The 18,971-nt window shown below is 42.3% G+C and overlaps 2 protein-coding genes across 4 annotated transcripts; both read left to right on the top strand.

The window, feature by feature from the left end:
• Positions 1-7,608: 7,608 nt before the first annotated feature.
• LOC121796573 lies at positions 7,609-11,970 on the top strand. Its single transcript, XM_042195396.1, has 2 exons — positions 7,609-8,372; positions 11,832-11,970. The coding sequence occupies exons 1-2, from the start codon at positions 7,609-7,611 to the stop codon at positions 11,968-11,970; spliced, it is 903 nt and encodes a 300-aa protein (XP_042051330.1).
• LOC121794974 lies at positions 11,537-18,888 on the top strand. Of its 3 annotated transcripts, none has more exons than XR_006049386.1 (5): positions 11,537-11,694; positions 11,832-12,261; positions 13,106-13,477; positions 13,561-17,907; positions 18,620-18,888. XR_006049386.1 is itself a non-coding variant. In XM_042193392.1 (4 exons), the coding sequence occupies exons 2-4, from the start codon at positions 12,079-12,081 to the stop codon at positions 17,734-17,736; spliced, it is 4,731 nt and encodes a 1,576-aa protein (XP_042049326.1). In that variant the 5' UTR covers positions 11,537-11,694; positions 11,832-12,078; the 3' UTR covers positions 17,737-18,049. The 3 variants fall into 3 exon arrangements, 1 of the variants encoding a protein (XP_042049326.1); XR_006049387.1 differs by having other exon boundaries at positions 18,553-18,888; XM_042193392.1 differs by lacking the exon at positions 18,620-18,888 and having other exon boundaries at positions 13,561-18,049.
• The last annotated feature ends 83 nt before the right edge of the window (positions 18,889-18,971 follow it).

The following is an 18,971-nucleotide window of genomic DNA, read 5'->3' as shown; positions in this document are numbered from 1 at the left end:
GTCAGTGGACTTTGAAAGATAATTAGAGACAAGGTACAGAGAAAGGGTGAAATAATAATACTCCTATGACATATTGAACCGGTACTTATTGATACAAACCTTATTAACTATGATCATATAAGTTGTTTCATTACCTAATTAATGTTGAAAAATTTTGAGATACTAACTTGCTGGGCGAAAATTACACGGTAAAAAACAAAGAGAAAATTACACGGAAACAACTGAAAAAAATTACACGGAAAAACTTGTGGAAAGCGGTAAGCCGAATCGAGGAGTCCTCTTTCCGCAAGACGAGATACGCCCCGATAGTGCTCTCGGTTTGTCGTGTCGTCCCCAAAGATAAAACGGCTTCCTCTCTGAAGTAGCAGCACCGCTAGCAGCAGAGCTCCGGTGAACGGGAGTAAGGCGGGGGCAGAGCTTCGACGGGAAGATTATGCAAAGAGGGAGAAATGAATATGCTACGGTCATCTACTCGGAACTTAGATCAACGCTATTGCATTTAATTTCACAAAATTAAATGTCTTGTAACATTTATTATTAGTCAAAGTCGTTTGACCAAGCACGATTCCAACAATCCCCCACATGAGTGGAAATTGCCAAATGCATATGTATGCAGACACAAGCTCAACCCTCAAGAGGTATGTAAACATAAGGATATGTAGTTTTTGGCTTTGAACCATTCATAGTCAACACCATCGGATACACAGGCGGACTAGTAGCGTGATGCTTTGAACTATTCCTCCACGGCGTGCTCCGAGACAATGATGTTAACATTTAAACACCTCAACCTCGTCCTTTCTCACGTTTTGTGTCCATTTCAGGCCTTGGACATCACTTTGGATTCATAAGTGTATTGTTTGAAGCGACCCCACTTCACACTTACATAGATGATTCCTCGTTAAGTATCTTGCCATACTCGGTCTCCTTGAGAACTTCATCTCAATGAGATCCTTTAGGGATCATTAAAAGTCATAGACTTAACCTCACCACTAGGCAAGTTTTTTTTTCAACGCTATATTACTCTTTAGAGAATAGATGTAGATGAGTGTTCACACGAATTCTCACAGCTTAGTTTTCCTATTGAACCAAGTTCTTGGAATCTCCAGTCATCATGGTTGGGTTACCACTATGACAATTCTTTAGTTTGTGGATTTCAAACCCAATCCCTCTAGCAGTTTATTCATTTGATCACGATTTAACTCTTCGGTTAGCGGATATGCTAGATTATCCAATGACTTCACGTAGTCAATTGTAATCACCCCAGTTGTGATCAAATGTCTCACGGTATTATGTCGTCGACGAATGTGTCGAGACTTACCATTGTACAAGCCACTGTTTGCCCTCCCAATAGCGGCTTGGCTATCACAGTGAATTAACACTAGAGGCACGGGCTTTGACCAACATGGAATATCTTCAAGGAAGTTTTTAAGCCATTCAGCTTCTTCCTCAGCTTTATCTAAAGCTATAAATTCTGATTCCATGGTGGATCGGGCTATACATGTTTGTTTCATGGATTTCCACGAGATAACACCACCCCCAATGGTAAAGACATATCCACTTGTCGAAAGTGAGTCTTTGTTATCAGATATCCAGTTTGCATCGCAGTACCCTTCAAGTATCGGGGGTATCTCGAAAAGTGTAGCCCATGATTTTGAGTATACTTGAGTGGTGAGGGCAATGTTGAATGTTGCACCGGGTGAGTCATAGCACGCTGATCACGGTTCTGCCACGGCCGATGGGGCCCCCCTGACGTCGCTGGAGGGTGTTCACTGCAACTGTCGTACTCAATAGCCAGTGCCATAGCCGCTGCTACTGACGACGGGTTCTGGTGCTTAACCTGGTTCTTAATTGGCTGTTGCAGACCTTCCACATAAATCGGAAGCAAAATGTACTCCGGGACCCCGCGCACATGATTAAGCATTGTTTCGAACGCCGTGTGGTACTCTGCCAAGGACCCGGACTGTCTCAATTTGGCGATCAATCCTATAAAATTCTGAAAGTATTAGGGGTCGAAACGACACCTCACATCCTCCAAGAAATCCGTCCATCTTGCCTGCGGGTTGTTCGCACGATAGTTGAACACCCATTCCGAGGCCGACGGGTCGAACAACATAACCACATAATGTAATATGTGCTCCTCCGACATCAGCAAGTGCTTGAAATAATATTGCACCCTCGAGATCCAACTCGCCGCCTCCGAGCCGTCAAATCGTGGCTGATGCATCTTGAATTGTTTCGAATCGAACTGCTGCCCCCCGGGCTGCCTAGCCGCCGGATTATCCCAGGTCGTTGGTCGCCGAGCACTCGCGCAATCTGCCCTAGCCCCTGGCGGGTCCCAAGCGGAAGATCGTGGTGCGTTAGGGTTCGCCCAAGAATTCAAACCCCCACTTGGATTAGGGTTCGACAAGATCCCAGCGTAGATGCTGTCCGACGGATCGCCAACCCCCAGCCGTGGCGTCCCGGCCCGCGCCCCTCCAGCTGCCTGTGCGAACACCGGATATTGGCTGAACTGATGCAGCCCTCCCGAAGGCGGCTCCGGATTGGGTCTCGGCGGCGGAACCGTTTTCGATGCGTCGCGGTCCTGTGCCTCCAGCCATGCGTCTATGCGCGCCTCCAGGCGTGACTCCATTCGAGCCATGGCCGTCAGCACCTGCTCCAGCATGATCGAACTGGGGTCCGTGGATTTGGAAGACAATGGTAGCGGTTCAAGGCCGCGGATCGTCATTGCCTCCGTACGGTCGTTTTGTGACATGATTGAGTGAGATCAAGATGAAAGCACCACTTGTTAAAGATGAAGTTCCTTAACGGTTGGAATTCGCATCGAACGTCGTGGGAGCCTTGCCCGTCGATCAATCCGGCGTCGAGTTCTAGGGTTTTGTGCATTTTCTTGCACGAGAAAAAGAGAAGATGGAGATAAAGTATTTTATTTCTTGCTTTGAAAGATAAATTATACCCCTATTTATAACTAAGAACCCTAGGGTTGATTCAACTTCGATCCGGGAAAGAATCAACAAAGAAAACCCGAAAATGAACTTAACGATCGCTCAACGATTAAAATAATCTAAAAATAATAAACTAACTAATTACCCTAACTAATTGTCCGAAAAAGAAGGAAACCTATTCCTAACGGGGAACGAAGTCCCCATAACGCGATGGTCGTCTCGTCTCTCGTCGAGTCAATCTTTCACGTCGAATCGCCTCCACCTCCCCCGTCTCCGCCGGCACCCTTGCGTCGGTGACGCAATCCTCATTCGGTGGTAGCTCTTGCTCCTTTAACCGTGCGGAGGGTGGTCCCGTAACACTAGTGCAGGATTATTAGGTGATACAAATTGATACACAATCAAAATTACAACAACACTTGACATAAACAATATTGATCCCGACACGATATTGAGAAAAAGTAGTATGATAAATCTCTATCACCTAACTTGTCTTTTTTTGATAAAAGAGTTTCGATTCTTATTAATAGTATCTATCGCAAGACGCAAGGAAAAACCATATTTTAAGGGGAAAAAACACCCACAATAATATATTTTTGTCCTCAGATTAAATGAGGAGGGCAGCTTTGTTTTATGCAAAACTTTTCAAATTAAATGAGAAGTGCAGACATAGTAAAAGTGTAATGGGCCAACAACTTTGTTTTATTCAGCACTTTTCCTAAGCACATGATGAACATCACCAAGACTCCAACAGAACCTTAATGTCACGCCGGACGATTATTTGTATCTAATTCTTTTTTTATATTGTTACATAGTAACTATGAACCATTTATTATCTCAGCATCTAAAATTTAATTCAGAAATACCTTGATAACAAATTAACAACTTTATTCAAAAGTAGAAAGAGGTAGATGAGAGTAATTTAACAAAAATGACAAATACAAAGAGAAGAGCAAAAAAAGAAAAAAGAGAGTCAACACTCACATTATAAACTGGTTGTGTGGCTGCCTGCTAGGACTAGGAGCAACTTAAATACTCCCTCCATCCCAATTTAGGAGTGCAATTTAGTTAGGGCACTAATTTTAAGAAATTGTTGGAGTGTGTAATAAGAGCATCCACAATGGAGGCTAGCGGATAGACTAGCCGAACGTGGGCGCTACCCGACCGCTAGCCGATCCGCTAGCCTCCATTGCGACAATTTAGGCTAGCCGATCCGCTAGGCGATCCGCTAGCCGCCATTGCGGGCTCGGAATCGACTAGCCGATTTTTTTAATTATGTAAATTTTTTTATAATTTACTTTTTTAATTTAAATAAAATTATTGCATTTTCCCGTATCTGTGTCGTAAATTTAATTCCGTATTTGCGTGACTGTAATTTTTAATTATGTAATTTCGTAATTCGTGTGTGGAAGAGGAGTTTTTTTAAATTAATGTAATTTTTTTAATTAATGTACTTTTTTTAAATATTATTATTGAATTTTCCCGTATTTGTGTCCTAAATTTAATTCCGTATTTTGCGTGATTGTAATTTTTAATTATGCAATTCCGTAATTCGTGTGTGGAAGAGGAGTTTTTTTTAAATTAATGTAAATTTTTTTAATTAATGTACTTTTTTTAATTTTAATATTATTATTGAATTTTCCCGTATCTGTGTCGTAAATTTAATTCCGTATTTTGTGTGATTGTTAATTATTTGTTTTTATAATTTTGTTTATTGTGGCTAGGCTATGGCTGGGCCTGGGCTATTGTTTGTCCAGTTGCTTGTCCTGATGATGTGGCAGGAGGAGTTTTTAGGGCTGCTGATGTGGCAGGAGGAGACCTCAAGCAGCACAGCTTTTCCAATGACCTCCATTGTTATTTCCTTTTCCCTTCTTCTTTTTATGTAATGGGCTTAGGTTTGGGCTTTTTATTAGTTAAAAAATACAATCAATACTTTTCTTTTTAAAAATTTTATCTTTATATAAGAGTTTAAACTTTATTTATAAATAAGAATTCTCGGTTTCTAGTTTAGTTGATCATCTTTTAATCATGTTTTATTACTCTTTTACTTTTATTTTTAGTAGTTTTTTTATTATCTTTTAATCATGTATTAGTTTTTACTTTTATTTTAAACTAGTAGTAACTAATAAATTTTTTATCAAATTTGAATAAATATAATAATTGCTTTTAATCATTGATTTTAATTACTTTTCATTTAGATTAATGGATACATTTCTTTTATAAAGATTTTGCACTTTCGTTTGTTCTTCTAGTACTAATGTTGAACACGACTAAAAGATACATATTCATAACTATTTCCAATGAAATAAGTTTAAGTTAGCTTCAAAATATGAATACTCATAGAAGTCAATTATCGTGCTTAATATAAAATAGGGATATTTCATTTGTACTGTATTTTTATTACTATTTTATATATTTAAATATTATTATATTAATTTTCTCGTCCGACCCTACCATTTTTAATTCCTGGATCCGCCATTGGCTATTGCTTGTCCAAAACCATTGCGGGTGCTCTAATTGAAGTGAGATAGTGGTTGTTGGAGTGTGTAATAATTGAAGTGAGGTAGTGGAAAGTGATACCCTTTAGACTTTTTGTATGTTTAGAATTTTGTTTTATTTTATTTTTATGAAAGTAATGGCATTTGAGTGTAAATTTCATCAACAATGAGGTTAAATTTTATGTCCAAATATGGTAAATTCTAAATGGAACTCTTAAACTGGGACAGACGAAAATGGCAAAACATGACTCTTAAACTGGGACGGAGGGAATACTTAATATCAAATGCTAAGACATGAAAATATGATTATTTGTTGCACCATACACCATAAATCGTCGACAACCACAATACTCTATTGAATTCGGCCTATGAGTTGCCGCTGACCCACGATGCGACCCTTCAAAATTGAGGTTCACTTTTATTCTTCGTCAGCCATCTATTGTTAGCGACGATCACTGCACTGCCTCTGCCTTCTTACGCAACAACTTCTTCTCTTTATTCGGCCCCATAGATACATATTTTACCAAACTTATTACTAATCTTTGCATTCTTTAGAGATTAGATATAGATCCAATCTATTGAAGGATAAATATTTCAATCAACAGTAAATCATGTAAAATACAAAGAAATAAATACTAGTCCACGATTTACTATAAACTATGTAAAAAATAATACTCTCCCCGTCCCAACTAAGTTGAGTCAAAAATTTTAGACACGAAGATTAAGAAATTGTGTTGAAAAGTAGGAGAGAAGAATAAAGTAGAAAAGATAAAGAAAGAGTAAAATATGTGATGAAATAAAGTAAACATAATTGGATATTTTATTTTTTATCAAAAAAAGAAATGACTCAACTTAATTGGACATTTTAAAAATGAATCCAACTTAACGTAGTTGGGACGAATGGAGTACTATAAGTTGCATTAATAGAACGAAGGTATGAAATCAATAAATAATGTAAAATTGAAATAAGTTTATTGCGTATGGTGTATGTCAGCACAGTGATGATGACACCAACTCCCAGCAAAGAACTTTCGATTTAGAAAAATAATAATGTTCAATATTATAACAAAAAAAGATAGTAAAAAAGATGAAAGTCAAATGTGATGAGTCAACTAAAGTGCAGTCACATTGAGACATTGAGTGATACTCCTTCTTCTCCGCGAATAGGAGTCCCGTTTTTTCATTTTGATTTGTCCGCGAATAAAAGTCCCGGTTCATAATTACCATAAATGGTAAGGAGATCCCACATTCTACTAACTCATTCCACTCACATATCATTTAAAACTAATATATGAAGTGGGACCTCTATTCCACTAACTTTCATCCACCCACTTTTCTTAACATTTCTTAAACCTGTGTCGAAAACAAATGAGACTCCTATTCGCGGACGGGGGGAGTATCGAACTACCTTGAGGGGCGACATTAGGGTATCTACAATAGGGGCGGCGCGTCGGCCGCCGCGGCTATCTATAGTGCGGAAGACGTCCGCCCCGGCGTGGACAGATAGGAGGCGCCATCGGCGATAAAGTGGCGAGGACACGCCGGTTGGAGAGCGGCGCGCCTGTCTATTGCGCGGCGGCCGCCGTTTTTTTTATTATTAATTTCGAAATTTTTATAAATACCTCTACTCCACACACATCTTCACACCCATTTCACTCTCTATCCATTATTCACTCTCTAATTTTGCTATCTCTAAAAATGCACGGTGGAGACGAAGAATCACTCGACACGATGAATCGGGATATGGCAACTATCCTCCTTCCCAGCCGTGGAGATCGAGTCCAACTCCCCCTCCATTCCAGTCGTGGTCGCTGATATCCCCGCCGTGGCAACAGACCCAATTTCAGGGTCAGGCCTCTTTTCAGAGGAATTTGGGTCGATCGGCGTTCGGAGATTACAGACCCAACATTGACGCGCTCAACCATCCGCGTCCGGATACCCCTTTCCAACCCAGCCAATCTCCTCTGTTTGATGCAGATAGATTCGACCTATAGCAGAGTCCGAGCTTACCGGATACTCCGCCAGCACGTGTGGATACGCCGGTTCCGACGAGAGTCGGCAGGATCGGTGGGGAGGGTGGAAGCGGCGGTGACGGTGGTGGGGGGAAGGAGGCGGTCGTCGGTCCACGCACTACACCAAAGCGGAGTCCATTGCGGTGGTGAGGGCCTGGCATGCCGTCACATCGGACCTTTTGGAAGCGCGTCCTGTTGGTGTACAACGAGTTCAAGCCGAGAGGCGCCAAACCGCGTGACGTGGAACATATCCGCAAAAAATGGTCTTTGATTCTGAGAGCCACTAAGAGGTTCGCGGGCATATACCAGAACAACCTGCTCACTACTGAGAGTGGTCGCAGCGAAGCAGACGTGAAGGATCTGTCTATGTCTCAATTCAACACTGAAGGCTTTCCTAAGTTCACCTCCTTAGATGAGTATCTCGTTCTCAAGAACTGCCCGAAATTCAAGGCCATCTGTGCGGAGGAGTGGGATGTTCCTGGGGCGAAGCGAACTAGACACAACAGAGCTGGGGACTACAGCAGCGGCAGCAACTCACAATCAATCGACCTCAACGACGCCCAAACGGAGGAGCCCTCCGCTACACACACTAGGCGCCCACGCCCTCCGGGGCAACAGGCCACTATCCGAAACATTAGGGGATCTGCAGGTTCCTCCCGCCTCTCGTCGACCGCGTCTGGATCGCGTATCTCGCAGCCCGCTTCTAGATCGTACTCCGTGGGCACTGGTCCTCACGAGGTCTTGAAAAGGAACCTGGATGTGCAGTTGATGAAACAACTGCAAGATAACTGTCGTTTCTACGAGACCGCAACCGACCCGATCACCAAGGAGATATACTACGCGCTCATGTGTAGGATCAAGGAGCAGCTGGGTTGTCTGGTGCAGCGGGCGACGGAGACGGAAACGGTGGAGAAGAGACAGCGGTTTCCGACTCCGCCACCGAGTAGACGGTGGCGGTGTTTTTATTTGTTTTTTTTTAAATGTTCGTTGTATAATTTTCCCGTATCCATAATACAACGAATATTTGGTCCCAATACTTTTTTTAAATTTAAGTATTATCTCATTTTCTAATTATTTACAGTCCGATAACTTTAATTATAATTGAATTAAAATATATAAAAAATAAAATAAAGTGAAATGTGGCTAAAAAATATCCACTATTGCCGCGGAAACTTTTTTTGTGGCCGCAGACAAATCAAAAGTAGTTGAAGACAAAAAAAAGTTGCTTGTCTAGGGGAAGTTTCCACCCTATCGTGGATACTCTTATTATTAGAGCATCCACTATAGGGGCGGCCCGCCAGCCTCCCCGGAAACGCCGAGGACGCGACTATCTATAGTGGGAGAAGTGTCTGCCCCGGAGGCGGACGCATTTTCGGGGGCGGAAGTGGCATCGACGGGTATTCGCCTAGGACGCGTCGGCCGCCCCGGAGGCGGCGATAGGCACGCCGGCCTATTGCGCGGCCATCCGGAAACTTTTTGTGCAGAAACTTTTTGGGGCGGAAACTTTTGGGCGGAAGTGTCCACTATTGCTCCAGAAACTTTTTTTTGTGGCCGCCCCGGGATGGACGCTTTGGAAGGGGTGAGGCGGGTGGAAGTTTCCACCCTATAGTGGATGCTCTTAGAGTGTCCACTATAGGGTCGGCGCGCCGGCCGCCCCCAATCCGCCGCCGGCCTATAGTGCGAGAATCGTCCGCCACGAGGCGGACGAATTTTTTGGGGCGGACGACCCTTCTGCGAGAAGAGTGCGAGGACGCGTCGGGGGGGACCACCGCGCCGATAGGCGCACCGGCCTATAGCGAGGCAGTGCGCGGCGCCCCGGATACGGGGTGGACGATTTGTTTTTCCATTTTTTAAAAATTCAATTTAATTTACCTTTAAATACACTCCATTCCCTTCATTATTTTCACACCATTCCAACTCTTCACTCATATTTTCTCTCACTAAAATTTGTGGATTCAATTGGTATTAAAAATGGACGATTTGTGGAATGACGCGTGGAATTCGCTGATTCAAGAGGTGCAGAACCAAGCCGACGAGAAGGATGTGGCGCGCGAGGCTGAAATTGTGGAGGCCCCGATCCCTCGTGTGATAACTCGTCGTCGGACCATCCAACGAGACCATAGCGGAGCGCACCAGCGTCTAATGGCGGAATACTTTGTGGATTACCCCCGTTATCCACCAGAGATTTTCCGTCGGCGATTCATAATGTCGCAACATCTCTTCAAACATATAGCGACGAATTTGGAGGAGCGGTACCGGTGCTTCACCCTCCGGAGTGATTGCATTGGTCGGATCGGGCTGTCTACTTTTCAGAAATGCACCGCTGCAATTAGGCAGCTTGCCTATGCCGGACCGGCTGATATGTTCGACGAATACCTACAGATGGGTGAGACGACTAGCCTAACGGTGCTCAGGCAGTTTTGTAAGGGGGTCTAGGAAATATTTGGTCCGGAGTTCCTACGAAAGCCCACCCCTGATGAGTGTCAGAGACTGTTAGATATGCACGGTTCGGTTCACGGTTTCCCAGGGATGTTAGGAAGCATCGATTGCATGCATTGGGAGTGGAGAAACTGCCCGGTGGCGTGGAAAGGCCAGTTTACTACTAGTTTCAAAAGCAAAGGTCCATCGATGATTTTGGAAGCTGTTGCTAACTACCGTTTGCGGATCTGGCATGCGTATTTCGGTGTTGCAGGTTCGAACAACGACATCAATGTTCTTTAGTCATCGCCTTTCTTCAATGATGAGTGCCGGGGGGAGGATCCAGAAATCAGCTTCGTAGCCAACGGAACGCAGTACAACAGAGGATACTATTTGGCAGATGGGATATACCCTCGGTGGCCCGTATTCGTCAGGACAATTCGCCAACCGGTTGGACCGAAGAAACAATATTTTGCGCGAAAACAAGAGACTGCTAGAAGGGATGTTGAGCGAGCTTTTGGTGTCCTCTAAGCGCGATGGGCCATTATACGGTGCCCGGCACGAGTTTGACACGAAGATGATGTCGTTAATATTATGTTAACATGTATCATATTGCACAATATGATAATAGAAGATGAAGGATTTGGTGACCTATACAGATGGGCGTACCACGGAGCAATGAATATTTGCTCCAACGTTTCACTGATATGCGCATGAGCACATCACATACCACACTCCAGGCCGATTTGATTGAAGAAGTTTGGGCACGTAAGGGAGGTGGCGCAGCGTGAAGACCATTGTGATTTTCAATAGATTAGACCATTGTGATTTTCAATAGATTAAATTTTCGTTGTATAATTTGTTCATTACTTTAATATGACGAAAATTTAGGGTTTAATTTTAATTTCTTCATTTATAGCCGTTTTTTTCTAATTATGTATAGTCCGATAATTTTAATTATAATTGAATTAAAATAAATGAAAGTTTTTTTGGGCTATTGGAAGTGTCCACCTTATACCTGCGGACAATTTTTTTTATGGACGCGGACAAATAAACTGGGACTGTGGACAAAAAAGGGGCTGGACTATTGGGGCGGTCCGCCTTAGGGCTGGCAAATCGTGCGGATTGGGTCGTTATCGGGTCAACCTGATAATGACCCAACCCAATAAGGCCTAACCTGAACCCGACCTGTTAAGAAAACTGTAAATCCGAACACGAACCCGACCTGCTACCTTCAAATCCGAACACGACCCGCACCCGGCACGAACCCGTTATCGACACGATATAATATGGGTTGACACGACACGATAACAACCCGAACCTGATATTACACGATTAAAACCTAATATTACACAATTAAACCTTAATTTTAACCTAATTTACACAATTAAAATTCGTTTTATACTATTTAAACCTAATTTATAAGAAATTAAAAAATTAAAGTAATATATATATTTTTAAATAATAATAAAAATAATAATATTATTTCTTAATTGGTTACCCGTATCCGACCCGAACCCAACCTGAAATTATCGAGTTCTTAATGGGTCAACCCGATAAGGACACGGATCCAATAAGACTTGACCGCAACCCAATAATTTCGTGCGGATTCGTGTCTTATTATCGTGCCGTGTCGAAAATTGACCGCCCTCACAGTGGATACCTTACATCCCTCTGCCGGATCTGCCCGCCTCCAATCAAACTGAACACGACGCCGTTCCCAATTCATCTCTCTCTCTCTAATTTCTCCTTCTCAACTGTATCCCGCTGCTCTCTCTCTAGAATCTCCGCTGCTCTCTCTCCATCTCTGTCGAAAAAGTACCGCAGGTTTATTGTCTCTCTCTCCCCGCTATCTACGCCGCACGTGTGTGCGATTTTTTTAATCTTCCGTTCGTGTGTTATCATTTACTGTGGTTTTAATCACTGATTGTTTGATTGATGTGGTTTTGTTTTCCGATCTGAAGGTTTTACACTCGAATTGGATTTGTTCCAGCTTTTGAAAGTTTGGTGAATAAGGGTTTCTCTGTAATTGGAGGGATCTGTTTCACGGTGGTTGAATTGGCGATTTGGGTTTCTGGATATTGTGAAGATTGGGGGTTTTGATGGAGCGTGTTAATCTGGTGAGCAATTGTAATCCGAGGGTTTGATGCTTGAAATTGGGGAATCGGGTGGTGTAAGAATTGGGGAAAATGCAAGATACAGTGTCTTATTATGCATGGGAGGATTCAGCGCGACAACGAGAGCTCTAGAAGTTTAAAGAGGAGTCGTAGTAAGCATATGCGGTCAGTCCCTCCGTTGTCGACTGCCGATAAAGCTGTAGCTTCCGCCGGAGATAATCATTCTCCTGTTGGCTCTTCTATCACAACCTCCACCACTGGTAGTTCGTTCTTCAAGGTATTGATTTGGTGGGTTTTTGAAATTTTTGTTTTTATTGCATCTGTTTGCTGCAACTAGGTGGGGTGTATTGTGTTTCTCCTTTTCTGTAGCTCAAGTATTGTGGATTAACTTCCTATTTATGGTGCACTACTGTGTTTGGTTGATGCTCTTTCCGTTTTATTGATTGACCTGTTGTGGATTGACTCCCTAATTATGTCTGATGTTTATTTGGGCTGCAGAGTTTGCTCGTCATTTTCCCCTCAAAAAGGGTTATGCTAGGTGTATAACATTTTAAATACTTTGGAGCAACTAGTATTTTTGTCTCTCAGTCCATTAGATCACCTATTGATATTTTTAGAATTCTATTAATCTGATCATTTCGTGTAGTGTCATATCCTTTTCCTTTAATAGTATTGCAAACAAATTCATAGTGCTCTGTTTTATTATAGTATGGCACCCATTGGTATCTTGTAAGGATGAGGATATATTGGCAAGAATTTGTGAGATGACATTAGGATTTACAATTTGCAATTGCTGAAAGTAGCATGCCTTAATCTTATCGAGCAAAATGAAAATTTTTTATTATTCAGGTTAAAAATAAGCAGCCTTACTTCCCTACACCATGTCCAGCTGCCTTGTCCAACAATAATTTTCTTTCTTTGTACTATTATGTCATTTTTGTTTAAAAAACGACAATAGGAATTTGTCCACCCTTTCCCAGCCCTTTCCCAGCAGAGTCAGAACTTTTATGCATTCCCGTTAAAGCAATTTTATGTTATTTGGGCTTTATCTCTTTCACACTAGGATGCCTGATCTTGAGTTCAACTGTACTGTTAATTTTTTGTCTAATTTATTTTTGCAGGACGGTCGTAAGATTAGCATTGGAGATTGTGCTCTTTTCAACCCACTTAACAATTCTCCACCCTTCATTGGTTTGATACGTTGGTTGGCATTGGGCAAAGAGAATAACCTGCAGCTAGGGGTAAACAGGCTCTATCGATCATCTGAGCTGAAGCTTGGAAAAGGGCTTTTACCAGACAGTGTTCCAAACGAGACCTTCTATTCCTTTCACAAGGAAGCAATTCCTGCTGCATCACTCCTCCATCCTTGTAAAGTTGCTTTTCTTCCTAGAGGTGCAGAACTTCCTACTGGGACATCCTGCTTTGTTTGTCGACGTGCCTATGACATTGGGAAGAAGTGTTTATGGTGGCTAACAGATCAAGACTACATTAATGTTTGTTATAATATTTGAGTAGCTCTTCTCTGTTTCTTTTTCTTATTTTCATTTTAAATACCAATGGATGTTTGGTATTGCAGGAGCAACAAGAAGAAGTAGATAAGCTTTTATACCAAACTAAAAAAGAGATGCATGTGACAATACACCCTAGTGGCCGTTCTCCAAAGCAGGCCACAACTCCAACCTCAACCTCACAACTGAAACCATCTTCTGATAGTGGTCAAAATAGTGGGACTTCTATACCATCTCAAAACAAGGGAAAGAAGAGGCGAAGAGTTGATCATGGTGCAGATCCTGTAAAACGAGAACGGTCCTCTAGGACTGATGAAGGTGATTCTGGTCTGTGTAGAAAAGAAAGTAATTTAAGATATGAGATTGCACGAATAACAGAAAATGGTGGAGTTGCGGATGTAAAGGGGGTTGAGAAGCTCGTTCAGTTGATGCAATCAGATCAAACCGAGAGAAAAATTGACTTGGTTAACCGTATCATGTTCGCAAGAGCAATGGCTTCCACCGATAAGGCTGATTGTCTCAATCGGTTTGTGGAGTTAAGAGGTGTTCTTGTAATGGATGAGTGGTTGCAGGATATTCATAAAGGGAAGATTCATAATGGTAACCCAAAGGATGGTGATAAATCTGCAGAGGATTTTCTTTTGATTTTACTTCGTGCACTGGATAAACTCCCAATTAGTCTTCATGCCCTCCAAATGTGCAACATAGGCAGATCTGTGAATCATTTAAGATCACATAAAAATACCGATATTCAGAGGAAGGCCCGAACTCTAGTCGACACATGGAAGAAGCGCGTTGAAGCTGAAATGATGAGCATTGATACGAAGTCTGCATGGTCCTCCAAATCACGACTCCCAGAGGCTTCTCATGGTGGAAGCATTACTCCTAGTGGGTCTGATGTTGCCATGAAAAGCTCTATTACACAGAACTCTGCTATAAAACCTACTTCTGTAAAATCTTCACATGGGGAAACTACCGCAAAGTATGTCTCGTCCCCTGGGCATGTGAAGCAAGCTTCATCTCTTGCATCTGGAAAGGAGAGCCAGTCCAGAACTTCTGTTGGGGGTACTACCGATGCCCATCAAAATAGAGAGGACAGAAGTAGTAGCTCAAACCAGTCTCATAATTGTGGTCAATCTTCCTCATCCAAGGAAAATTTAAAGAGTTCTGCTTCTGGTTCGGGGACGGTTAATAAAGTGTCATCTAGCACACGAACTCGAAAATTTAGCAGTTCTTCAGGAAGATCGACATCTGGAAGTCCGAAAGAAACAAACTCTAAGAAGAATTCTTCTGCACACAAAAGCATAGCTAAACAGAAGTTTTACTCTGCGTTAACTAGTGAAAGGGTTGTTGCGAGGCCTATCAATGAAGGAAGTAGCCATAAGCTAATTGTTAAGTTACCGAACAGGATAAGAAGCCCTGCACAAGGTGCCAATGGGGGATCTCTTGAAGTTCCTACAGTTATGAGCAGTCGAGCTTCCTCTCCTGTGGCTAAGCACGAGCAGCATGATGATCCTTTAAAGGGCGAGAATGGTTTATATGAATGTAATGCTGTTGCGGACATGAAGACATGTCAGACCAGTGATCTAAAAGACGCGTTGACTGGATCAGAAGGTGCTGGGTCGCCAGCAGTTCCTCCTGATGAAGAGCAAAGCATGACAACTGAAGACTCCAAGAGAACAATTGAAGGCCCTACTGCAACTTTACCGAAGTTGGTGAAGTCGCATTCTTCTTTCAGTCCCATGAATGCTTTAATTGAAAGCTGTGCTAAATATTCTGAAGCAACTTCTTCTTTGTCACGTGAAGATGACGTTGGAATGAACTTACTTGCTAGTGTGGCTGCTGGTGAGTTATCTAGATCTGATGTGGGTTCTCCTGCTAATTCTACTGAAAGAAGTATACCTATTGCCGATGAAGTTTGCAATGGCAGTGAAGCAAAATCTAAGTTTTCCGTTGAAGATTCTGTTGCTTGTAAGGGCAAACAACATGCTGGTGTAGAAGGTTGCTCCTGGTCAAATGATAGATCACATTTGTCCAGAAATGCATCACCTGAGGTTTCTGGTGACAGAAAGTGTTCGCCGTCATATTCTTCCAGAGATGTTTCAGCTGGAGAAGGCACAAGGGACTTTGTTTCCTCAAGTACAGATTTGAGAAGTAATGCTGATGTTAAGTTGGAGGCTGAGGAGAGACCTAATATAAAGACAGTTGCCGTTCCCATCTCCTTGGAGAAGGTGAGAGAGAGTGAATCTGGTCAAGGTAATCATGAGGAAAAGGCCACTACCTGCAAGGAGATCTCTGATATTCCAAAATGCAGTAGTGGTGGAACCGATGTCATGGTTACTGAGGAGAAATGCGGTACTGGTTATTTTAGTACTGGTGAGTGTAAGCCAATGGCTGGAGACGAGGACTCAGATCCTTTGCTTGAAGGTGACTGCATCAAGCTAGAGAATGAAAGATTGAGCAGGTGCAATTTTCAGCAGAAAGTAACAGCGGCAGTTGTAAAGTCTGAACATAGAGAGAGTAATGAAAAGCTGTACCAAACTGGATGGTGCCATAAACCAGTTCCAGAACTTGGTGAGGCGGTAAAAGTAAGAGAACCAGATGACATGTATGCTAAGAGTTGCATGAGCAAATCTGAACAGCTGGACGTTGATGAAGATGTTGATATGAGTGCAGTTAAGGAGAGCCATAGTGCTGCTGTTGTCTGTTCAATATCACATGATTTGAACAATAATGTTGAAGAGACCAATGTAGGAAACCAGGCAACTCTGGAGCAAATTTCCCCTCCTCAGAGAAGATGTCCTATTTCTGTGGACTTTGAAGGCCAGAAAGAAGTTAAGTTAATTCGGTTTGCATCTGCTAGCAAACAACAAGATGAGGCAGACAAGTTTGCTTCCACTTGTGATGGGGCTGCTTCTTGTATTGCTGAAGGAACAGCAGTTCCAGGTGCCAAAATAAAGTTTGACTTGAACGAATTTAGTAGTGAGGATGTGAAATGTGGGGATTCTCTCAATAAATCATCACCTACTTTGTCCATTGTTCATATGAACTCATTGGCAATCCCAACGAGCTCTATAATTGATGGAAACTCTGCATCTGTTACCATAGCAGCTGCCGCAAAAGGTCCATTTGTTCCCCCGGAGAACTTGTTGAGAAGTAAAGTGGAACTTGGCTGGAAGGGATCTGCTGCTACAAGTGCATTTCGGCCCGCTGAACCCAAAAGAAGTCTTGAAATGCCGTTAGGTCTAACTAATTTGTCTTGCTCTGATTCTTCCACCAGTAAGCATGACCGTATTGCACTGGATTTTGATCTAAATGTAGCAGATGAAAGAGTTCTTGAGGAAATGGCTTCTAGTGGTTCTGCTTTGGTAGTTGGCTCAACAACTGAGCCAGCAAGCAATTGTGCTAATGATGCATCAGATTTTTTGCCTGTTCGTGGTTCTTGCGTTCTGGATTTTGATTTGAACAGAGTTGATGAAACAAATGATATTGGGATCTGCTCCACCAGCAGCAAATGTGATGGACAGCCTTCTATTATGCATGAGAAACCATTAGGTGGTTTTCATGTTCAGAGGGATTTTGATCTCAATAATGGACCTGTGGCTGATAATGCTGGCGTGAACCAGTTTATGGGTAATCAACTAGTCAATGGTAATTTCACATCGCAGCCGCCTTCTGCGGGTGTTAGAATGAACGGTCCAGTGCTGAGCAGTTTCTCATCCTGGTTTCCTTCTGGTGGTATTTACTCTACAGTAACAGTCCCATCAATATTACCTGAACGAATGGAGCAGCCCTTTCCAATGTTTCCACCTGGTGCACCCCAGCCAATATATGGGTCCGCAGGTGTCAGCCCATTCAATCCTGATATGTACCGCGGATCAGTGTTGTCTTCGTCACCTACAGTGCCTTATGGGACTAATTCTTTCCAATTCCCAGTCTTTCCTTTTGGAACTTCTTATCCTCTCCCTTCAACTCCTTTTACAGTTGGAGCAACATCATATGTGGATTCCTCTTCTGGTGCAAGGTTCTTTGCTCCTCCAGTAAATTCACAATATCTGGGTCCCATTGGTTCTTTTGCATCCCAATTTCAAAGGCCATATATGGTCAGCCTTCCTGACATTAGCAATAATGGTGGGCTGGAGAGCAACAGAAAGTGGGGTAGACAGGGTCTTGACCTTAATGCAGGTCCTGGGGTCATAGAAAGTGAAGTAAGAGATGAAATATTGCCTCTATCATCTGGTTAACTTTCTGTTGCCAGTTCGCAGGCTCTACTGAAGGAGCAGGCCCGGATGTTCTGCCTCAGGTAATATTTAGAAGAGGAAAGAGCCTGATCGGAGCTGGGACGATACCTTCAGAGATAGGCAGCCCTCTTTGCAGTAGAATGTAACATTGAATATACCAGTTGCCAAAATGCTGTAAGTTTTTCCAGTGCAGTGCGTAATAAATAATAGATGATGTTTGGGAGAAGCTAACTCTAATTTTGGTATGATATTAATGTTCTTTTTCAGCAACACACCTTTTTCAGTTTATTAAAAATGAGATGGATATTGGTCTTCATGCTTTTGACTTGATTTGCCAACTGACAACAAGTTCTTTATTAATTTTTAGTTTGGATGATAGGTTTTCTGGGGAGTATAATTTGTCTTATCTTGAGCACAAACAGATGTTTGTGCTGTTAGAATTCAATTGTCTTGGGGTCCAAATCACTTTATGACACAACTCTGAAGCAACGTGACTTGATCCTATCTGATTGAATTATTCATTAAGTGCTTCTCATGGAGCATGTATGGCTTTACTAGAAGTGGATAGGGATGTATGGCATCATACCCAAGGCTTTATCTACTTGTTTTTACTTTTCAATGCTATACATTAGAAATCTGCATTGTTTCAAATTTGACAACCATGTGAGTCTCTTTTGGTTATTGGCTTGTTCATTTGATTTAATTGGTATTTGACCCAATTAAACATGATTTGGTGGTTACTTTTAAAATAGATTGATGACTTATGAGTAGATTTTGCATGTTCATACCCCCCCCCCCATCCCCTCATCTGCTTGCTAGGTCTATTACTGCAGAGTTTCATGGCTGTTGTAGTTGTTTGTCCCAATTACGGATGTTGTTGCTGCAGAAAGCACTAATTTTGCAGCCTAGTTATGGAAGTTTGATACGGTGACTAGTTTGGTGCAACATCCTGACTATCCTCAGGCAGATGGTTTTGGACCGATAGATTGGATTTTGACCCTCCTAAGGAAACGAGCTATGCTCATGTTCTGTTCATGTTTTCGGCCTATCTTTATCTCCTGCATATGAACTTGTGTTCTTGCTCTAGCAGGGACTGGTTTTGTGATGATGATGGGAATCTTATTGCCATGAAGACTAATGTATTAATGTCGTTTACAATTTCGTTTTTGGCCTGTTGTGATTCTGTAGCATTTAGCAGTTTTTTCGCTTTATTCCAATCTACATTCGGGTCCTAAATT

The sequence above is a fragment of the Salvia splendens genome, chromosome 3 (assembly GCF_004379255.2).
Source record: "Salvia splendens isolate huo1 chromosome 3, SspV2, whole genome shotgun sequence".
In the NCBI taxonomy this organism is placed as follows: domain Eukaryota; kingdom Viridiplantae; phylum Streptophyta; class Magnoliopsida; order Lamiales; family Lamiaceae; genus Salvia; species Salvia splendens.
Note: the sequence above shows the minus strand (reverse complement) of the source record. Positions and strands in the feature narration are given on the sequence as shown.